General features: G+C 41.4%; 1 protein-coding gene across 1 annotated transcript; it reads left to right on the top strand.

Moving 5' to 3' along the window:
- Positions 1–3,632: 3,632 nt before the first annotated feature.
- LOC125315519 lies at positions 3,633–6,913 on the top strand. The gene is made up of 7 exons (XM_048280693.1): positions 3,633–3,761; positions 3,876–4,228; positions 4,620–4,718; positions 5,306–6,079; positions 6,178–6,391; positions 6,490–6,684; positions 6,824–6,913. The coding sequence occupies exons 1-7, from the start codon at positions 3,714–3,716 to the stop codon at positions 6,911–6,913; spliced, it is 1,773 nt and encodes a 590-aa protein (XP_048136650.1). The 5' UTR covers positions 3,633–3,713.
- Positions 6,914–9,421: the final 2,508 nt, after the last annotated feature.

The raw sequence follows: 9,421 nt of genomic DNA, 5'->3' as shown, positions 1-9,421 counted from the left end.
TTTGCTTTTCGCCGTCTTCTAAGATTTAGGCATCCGAGCAAATATAGATAAAGAACGCTAGAGGGTAGAGACTTTTCTATGAGTGACCAAAACGTTATGGATTGGATGGGTTCAGGTCTATCACCACTACTATTTAGAATTTATAAGCTCAACTTGGAAAGGTCGAGGGGTTACCGAACCAAAAACGCAACAGTTTATTTTATCAAAATGCGTTCTTGCTGGTGTAGTTTCTATTCAGCGACGACTCTCGTAATATCATCTAATTTTATCCAATCAGCTACAAGTCTTAGTTAATTCATATTTGGAGTCTTAACCTTAATTGTTGCGTTTCTTCGTTTGGCGATCAAACGCAACTACTGGGTATAGCCAATACAAATGCAGCCCAAACACATACATTGGGTATAGCCAATACAAACGCGTTCTTACCGGTGTAGTTTCTATTCTGTGACGACTGTCATAATATCATCTAATTTTATCAAGTCAGCCACTAGTCTTAGTTAATTCATATTCGGAGTCTTAACCTTAACTGCTGCGTTTCTTCGTCTGGCAATCAAATGCGGTTGGCGGATTGAGAAGCATACAATAATGGTACGCGAGTTTATGACGCCCAGATATTGATGCCATACAGTTGACAAAAACCATGAAGATAAGCACCACCATTTCGTCTCTTTCTCAAACGACAAAGAACGTAACATATTATAGAAATGAAGAACGCTAGAGGATAGAGACTTTTTTGTGAGCGTCCTAAACGTCATTGATGGGTATTTATTTATAAGTAAGAAAAGTATCAAGAAAAGTTTTAAATTTATTATAATTATATTAATTCAGTTTTAAATTTTTTAATTATAATAATTTAATCGTAATTATTAAATTATATTTTGAATTTGAGCCAGTGTACGATGTACCTACGTTGAATTTAATTTTGGTCGCGAGTAAAAAAGAGGGGCACACTTATTTTATTATGTCTCTATATGCACCTCCTTTTTTGTGGGGCCCATGAGGAAATTACAGGAAAGTAAATGAAGAAGGCTTTTTGCCCTGCTGGTTTTCTTCCCTGACACTTCGAAAAGACAAGTGCCGCACAGTGAAAGAAATCGTGGTTTTTAAGCAGAAGCCCCGCCGCGAAAAAATGGAGAGCGCCGCACAGCGGCGTCCGAAAGGCTGAAGAGAGCGCTTCGGGAGGTAATAGAAAAGGCGGGCTCTTGAACACGCGAAGATTTTGTACGTGAGTTTTTATATCTACTTTTTTTTTGGTCCAATAGTTTTTATATTTACTTGAGAGTTGTTTTATTTATAAATATTTTGATTTTGGATATAATTTAGATGTAGAAAATACGAGCATATTAAGCGATTGTAACTCCGATTCTCCGATTATAGTGTATTATTTTTGCTGGCTCTTCTTTTGAATGTAGACATTCGGATCGAGCCATGTAATTTCTAGAGTCTTTTATCGTTCCTCATTTATTTCTCCAGGCTTTTCGCATTGACTTATTTTGCAAGATCCCGATTAGTTTCCGCGTAATATTACTACAGTAATCTTGTTCACATTTTTTTGCTGATTGAGTTCATTTGGCCAAATTTGGCGAGAAATCGCCGACGTGGACGCCTGCTATCTACATGGTACGATCGACGCCGATGTGGACTTCTCAAATAATATTTTGAAATTTTCTACAATTTTTGTTTTTCTTTTCTTTTCTTTTTTTATTATTGTTTTTGTTTTTTCCTTCTTTATTTTTCCTTTCATTTTGGCTAATGAGGGCCAACAAACCCTTGCTGGTTGTTGGCAAGGGTTACGGCCCTCACCCAGTCCCTTGCCTAGGAGTACCGCAAGGGGAACCTTTGCACCCTTGCCGGCAAAAATGAAAGGAAGAAAAAAAAAATATTAACATACTAAAAATTTTATTTTATTTTAAGTATAAAAATCGTCCACGTCAGCGCTGGCTATGCCTTATAGGCCAACCGTCTTCTACGTTAGTGATTTCCTAGCAAAATTAGCCGGACAAAATCAATTAGCAAATTGTAAAAAAGTTTAGGACTAAATTAACATAATTATGATGTTTAGGACTAAATTAGCACAAATATAATAGGTTTAGACTTTTTTTTGTGGAAAAGGTGGAGCGGAAAAGAAACAGAAAACGCAAAAGTTTATTTTATCAAAACACATTCTTCCCCGTGTATTTCTATTTCGTGATGAGTCTCGAAGTGTTATTTACTTTCGAGGTCTGATTGATACACCGTGTGTTCATGTATAGCAAAGAGAAGTTGAATAGCTCATGAATGCGGCCATGGAAATAGGACAGCTCTCTAAGAATTTGACCTGACTATGGTGCGGACTGTCAGCGCTAATGCATGTTTGTGATTGCTTCTCTACTGTTCATTTTGCAAGAAGAAGCTCTGCTCTGTTTTCCGTTGTGTCTAACGTACGGAGAACAAGAATTTAACCTTCGATTGTGTCCAAGGTCGATTCAATGGCTCCATTCCTCTGCGAAAATGGTGTTAATCATGTTGTGTTGTTCCTGACTTGGTTCAAATCGTGAAGATGATGGTGCATGCAGAAAGTATGTGGGAACTTGTATTGAAATAGTTTGTTATCATGCGAAAGAAGTAATTATTGAACATCGAAAAAGGTAATTGTTGAATATGAAATGAAGTGATTGTTGACGTGAAAATAAGTGGTAGGGATATGGTATATATTCCCAAAAGATGTATTTATTGGTTGTCTATAAATAGTACTGGGTGAGCAAAAGAACCGGACTGATTCGGGAACCACCGGGACCGAGCAAATCGGCCAATTCTAGGAAGCTACCATGATTACCGGTCCAATTTTCGGTTCCTAAATTTGGAACTGGTGAATATTGATCCGGTTCCTGGTTTCAAGTGTGGACCCACCCACTCGGACTAGAGCAATTTTTTTATTGTTATTATTAGAAAACAACAACAATTGTTCTTCGGCCGCATCTTGGGAGACTTAACTGGTGGTACTGGCGTTCATATCCCCACCATCCCGAGAAATAGTCCATTGCATGTGGGAAACCTCGGTTATAAAAAAAAAAAAACAATAATTGTTCTTCATCTTCACTATCCAACATCAAAAACCTGGCTGCCTCATTCCTATTTTAAAGTGAAGCATAATGACTTTGAGGCAAACTCCTATAATGATTGTTATGATCAACAAATTTTGTGGCAAACTCATAGACTTGGTTCTTGATGATCAACAAGTTTTCCCATTTGAGACTGAAGCCACAGACAATTCATGTGATGTTTTCACAATGCACTTCCCGAGTTTATTTTTAAAAAAAAACAATTCTAATGTGAAAATGAGTGTCAATATCTGGCAAAAAGGGCTGCATCAGGTCTTCAGCTTGATATTCATTTGAATAATAGTGCTGCAGATTTTTCCAACAAATAATAATTTTTTTCATCAAGAATGATCCCACTAAGCGGTTTCATCTGTAGTTTCCCGAATTTAAGAAGAATAAGATGAGCACTAACCAAGTTGACACTCGAGCCAATCTAAGTTGGATCTTTCAGTGATCTCAACTCATATTACTGAGTAGGGTTGAGATTGTTAACTGCCTTTGCACTAAAGTCTTTCTAAATATAGCACCTTGTTTGATGATGGCTGAGGTAAAATTGATGTCAGGTCATTGTCGAGACAGGACATTCAAATTCTTGTTGGTTATGGATGCCCTAGTGCTGACAAGAAGGTGGTTATGGCTGCCAAACCATTGAGAAAGCATGTGCACCTTGATGAAGGAGATGTAAGAGTTGCATCTTTTACTTGTTACTTTTTTTCCTCCATCTTCAGTTGCTTGCTTGCAATTGTCTCTTTCTTTAACTTCTATATGTTCTGGATATAACTGATTAGTTTGCAGGTGTGTAGTTCCTGCAATCTGAGGAGCTCGTGTGAAAAAGCCTATCTTTTGACTAACAAAGAGGACGAGGCACGGACGATTGATGTAATGCGAGTTTTGGCTACATTTGGTCTTGATCATGCCCATGGCTTAGTGGCAAATAAACCTCTTCTGAAGCAAAAATCTGTGAAAATTGTAGTGCGCAAGTTGCTTCATCAGGTTGTCAAGTTGAGTGCAGTTCCTATTGATCCAAACCTTCCCCCTCCAGTTATCAAAAGACCTCCACCTAAGGTCAAACAACCTCCACCAACTCCAAAGAGACGAGTTGGACGGGATGATGTAGAAATGAAGAAAGGAGACTGGTTATGTTCTAAGTATGATTCTTTACTTGTTTCTTACACTCGTATTACCATTTAGGATTTCTCCTTAATTAGATCCACAATTTCAATAGGTTCTGCTGAACACGTATGTATGGCACTCATATGCATAATATTAATACTTGGACACCTGGTGTGATTTCCACAAAATTTAAATTAAAGCCGTTTCTTGCACTTTTTATTCACATTTCCCCATCCCGTGAGATCTTCTTTTGAACTTAGCTACATTGAGCTTGCAGGCTCTGAAGATGAATAATGCTGGATACTTACCGTTTTGAAAAGATAGAATCTTTATTACCTTTTTCTGTTTGGTTATGTTTCTTATATGCATGAATCTATCCAAGTTGGTCTTTCCTGAAGGTGCTGAGAAATTTTAATGTGGTTTCAGGTGTGACTTCATGAATTTTGCAAAGAATACAGTGTGCCTACAGTGTGATGCAAAGCGTCCAAAGAGACAGCTGCTTCCAGGAGAATGGGAATGCCCGGAGTAAGTTACTCTGAGATTAGTTGAAAATTTGTGGTTTGTGTATTTTGCATTGAGTGGTGCCGGCATTCTAGGAGCTTTACAGTTACATCATCTGTCATGCAATTTTAAGTTTTCTTATTTACATGCTAGTTCTTTACTAGTTGTGGAAATTGCGCCATCCTTTTAATGTTGCAGTGATTATTCATATATTATATGCTTCAAAGTTAAGGTCCCAGACTCCATCGCTCCCTGAGCTTGGACAATTTTTTTTTTCTTTTTTTTGCATTGATGGTGCCAATGCTGTTGGAGCTTTATTGTCACATCATCTAGCATGCAATTTTAAGCTGTTTTTACATGCCATTTCTTGAAAAGTTGTGGAAATTGCCCCGTCCCTTTACTAGGGGAATAATTATTCATTACTACAGTAACTTTTATTCATTATATTGTTGAGACATAATGAGCAAAGTGTCGAAGAATCTTCAATGTGTACAGAGATCCAAGAAGATGTGCCTATGTACTACTAATTTTACAATATACTGAATGAATGGTGCATACTAATTGTGCATTTTACATAGCTCATGCCGGTCCTGGTCCATGTTTTCTGGTAGGCGTAACTTCTTAAACTACCGGAGAAATACGGCCTGCTTCCATTGCGATTGCAAGCGCCCGCCTGACCAGTTCATGGAAGACAAATTGCAGGAAAGACATCAGAATTCAAGGACAAGGCTGGAGAGGACTGCCACCCGCCCAGAAGTCTCTACTGCATGGAACTTTGATTTTGATGATGATGAATCTGATGGAGCAGATGTTGCTGCTTTTGAGTATGCAGACTCATCAATGAAGGGCAAAGATTCCTCTTTACATTGCCCGGAGCAGGGGAGGAATCATCAAGGATTTGAAGAAGATTTTCGTCGTGATAATAAATTCCCAAGAGTTGTTAACAGAGAATACTCTGATTCCGATCATGGTTCTCGTACTGGTTTTGACGATTTTGATGATGAGGAAGATGACGTGGACAGTTTCGAGGTAGATGGACGGAATAATCCACCGGTTAGGAATGGGTCATCAATAAACTTTTCCGAGTTTGAAGGGGACTCTGGGTCTGAAGATGGAGACGTAGACAATAAATCACTTGCCCGACAAAAACCAAGGTCACCCTCTCCCAATAGGCAATTGAAACCCTTACATGGCGGGCCCTCTGTTCCTGGTTCATATGATGAACACGTTGATTTTGATTCTGAGGATGAGAGTTCAGTCCGTCCTAACTGGAGATCTAGTCACGTTGCCGATTCTAGAAATAGAGGCAGGAGCAGAAGTCCTCCAGGTAAAGTGTTGACGAAACACCTTGCCATTGGAGTTAGGTCCGAGCAGCGCGTGAATAAGTCAGTCCATCGCAACGACGAGTTCCGAATCCTAGAGCTCGAAAATTCGTATTTGCATAAGGCTTTGCCGTGCCAAACCCAATGCACAAGCTGTAAAGACCAACCTCAAAAGGTGGGGTCGAGAAACAACTGATGCTGCTCCTAAACTCTCGAGCTCGGCTGGTCTTTTACGTACATGTCCGCACGAGAATGTGGTCGATCCTACGCAACAAAACCGCCACCGCCACGACGATGACATGCTTCTTCCTCGCCCACTCGCTCCCTCCCCCACTCTTCTCCGCCCTTTTTAAACCCTCCCCTCCTCTCTCCGCCGTGAGTCTTCTCTCTCTACTCTCTCTCTCTAGCCATTTTTGTCGACGCCTCAAATTCATCGCTCGCTCCTTCTTCTTCTTCGTCTTCTTCTTTGCCAGGGATTTCCTGGTGCTGGTTGGGGCCCCGCGATTCGTTCCTTCTGCTCCAGGTCGGACCGCGAGCGCCGAGCGATGGCGGACCGGTTGGAGGGCTTCTGCGATCCGAGCTCCATATCGTACCTCACGCAGAGAGAGGCCGCCGAGATCGACGAGAACCTCATGGGCCCCCTCGGCTTCAGCGTCGATCAGCTCATGGTCGGTGCCTGAGTTCGAATTGTTGAGATGTGACCGCACTGCGCGTCGCGTTGTCTGTGATTGTAGTGTTTTTGGGGTGTGGAGTCTCGTTTGCAGCTAGTTCGAATCAGTTTACATTTTTGGCTTTTGATTTCTGCAGGAGTTGGCTGGCCTGAGCGTGGCGACTTCAATCGCTGAGGTAAGGCCTTCCTCGCCTTTTTCTCAATTCTGTTCTGTCACTGCTGTTTGAGGACTTACGGATGCAGAGAAGTAAAGTGGGTAAATTTTCTGATAAAGTAGGACGTCAGAGGAATTCTCACTTTTCTGGCTCCGAATCAGATGAATATGCCAGTTCTCATAGAACCAAGTTTAGAAGAAAAGACATGGAACCAAATAGAAGAGGGAGCAAATTTGATGGGCGTGGCTCACGTGGTAATAGGGACAACTTTTCAGATGACGACTTTGATGGGCCATTAAGAGGGGCACGTGGAGGTATCAAAAGCAGAGGACCTCGAGCAGATGAGTTCAGTGGGAGGAAGAATGATCGGAGATCGGATGGTTCAAGGAATTATAAGAGTCCCGGACCTCGAGCAGAGGAGTTCAGTGGGCGGAGGAATGATCAGAGATCGGATGGTTCAAGGAATTATAAGAGTCTCGGACCTCGAGCAGATGAGTTCGGTGGGCGGAGGAACGATCGGAGATCGGATGGTTCAAGGAATTATAATAGTCCCCGACCTCGAGCAGATGAGTTCGGTGGGCGGAGGAAGGATCGAAGATCGGATGGTTCAAGGAATTATAAGAGTCTCGGAGCAGGGAAATTTGAGAACAACCAATGGGGAAGGTTTAACACATACAAGGATGACAGGGGCGGCAATTCTGATGACTTCAGAAACCGAAGGCGGGTCATTGGACGATGATCTCGGTTTGTCGCTTACGGAAAAATTGAGCAAATTCATGTACGTATGTCTGGTAAAGCAGTTTTGGATGAGAATCCCTTATGGAGCGGAATGACCCTACCGGAATAGGGGCTTTCTAATTGTCTGCTTATCTAAGGTAATATCTCTGAGAGAGCACAGTGGAAACAGTTAAGTGATTCGATCATCCTCCTTCCTCGTGGCCTCGTGACTTAGTTTCAGGAGAAAAGATACCAACTTGTGGTACCAAAGTCAGGCACATTGAGGCTCGAGATTTTCTCATGTATGATTTTTTTTTTTCTCTCTTTCGGAAAATTTTTAATTTTTATACTAAGCCCTTGTAACAAAATGAGAGGGATCTACCTTTTTTGCGTTATCATTATATGGTGGGCCACACGACAAGGCAATATGTCAAGTGTCGTGCCATATGGCAAGCACATGATAACGCATTGAACATAGGACCGAACGTTCTTTTCAATTCGGGGTTGAGCTATATGCAGTACATTCAACAGAGAATGAGAAGATCAAACGAAATAGATAGTGTCATTTCTTAACCGTAGCTGACCAAAAGGTCGTGGAATACAAGATGTGGCATCTTCTTCGCATACCAGACGAACTCTGTGTCAAGGCCCAACAGATTTTACGAGGAATTACGTTTGCTGTCCGAGTGCAGGTGGCGTAACTACGCCAGCTCCGGCCTAAGGGCAACCAAACCGATCAAATCCTCAAGTTGGTAATGGGCTTTATAGGCCCGAACTGGAAGCATGAAAAAGCCCATCAGTATTGTTTGGGCTAGAGCCCACTATCAAGTTAATAGTTCTTTCGGGGGAGAATTTCCCAAAAGATCATAAATATATTGTAATTGTACCGATTCAGTTTTAAACTTTTTGCAATTATACCGATTCAGTCCATCTAACTAAATTAGGCCAGCCGGCGCTGACGTAGACGCTGACTGTTTTAATTTTTTTTATAATTATGTTATTTTTCTCTTTTTTCTTCTATCTACTTCTTCTATGGCCAACAACCAGCCAAAGGCGTTGGCTGGCAAGGTTGTCTCAAGTGAAGCTTGCCTCCACCGGCCACGTCGAGGCCGAGCCTCGCTCGGCCATGGCAAGTCAACGTTGCCTATCAAAGGCAAGGCTCGCCCCACCAAGGGCCGGGTGAGGTCGAAGAAGAAAGATGAAAAAAATAAAATAAAAATAAAAAATAAAAAATATTAAAATATGAGTTCTCCGTAAAGATGTCAATATGGGTCATTAATTCACTTTTTAACTCACTTTTTAACTCACTTTTATACACTTAAGTCATATATGGGCTCACTAAATTTAAAAAATAGTTCAAATATGGATATAAACTTATAAAACCTATTTAAATATGGGTTTTAATGGATTTTAGCTCAACCCATTTTCGACCTATTTTTGACCCATGGGCTATATCTTTCCAAGCGCCCGTCGTCGCAACCGCTAGCCTCCAGCGGCCCACCACCTCCACCTGCCTCGCATCTGCCGCCACCGCCGCTTGCCCACTACTGTCGCCGCAGCCGCCCACAACCACCGCCTGTCCGAGCACAAACCTCACAATGCATAGATACGAAGGCCTGAGTAGAATTGGAGATTAGATTCTATCGCTATGTCCTCTCCGATTTTGAAAATCAACGGAAGATGAGAGAGAGAAAGAGAGCGAGCCACAGAGCAGAAAACAAAGATGATGACAGATTTTACGGTGATGACGGAGGAAGGAGAGATGTTTCACTCGCATTTTCCTCGCATTCACTGTCCGGGTCATTTCTTCTTCTTCCTTGAAATCATGAGTACTCGTTTTCCTTCTCTCCAATTCATTATTCA

The sequence above is a fragment of the Rhodamnia argentea genome, chromosome 6, assembly GCF_020921035.1.
Source record: "Rhodamnia argentea isolate NSW1041297 chromosome 6, ASM2092103v1, whole genome shotgun sequence".
NCBI classification, from domain to species: domain Eukaryota; kingdom Viridiplantae; phylum Streptophyta; class Magnoliopsida; order Myrtales; family Myrtaceae; genus Rhodamnia; species Rhodamnia argentea.
The sequence above is the reverse complement of the archived record's forward strand: the minus strand, read 5'-3'. Positions and strand labels throughout refer to the sequence as shown.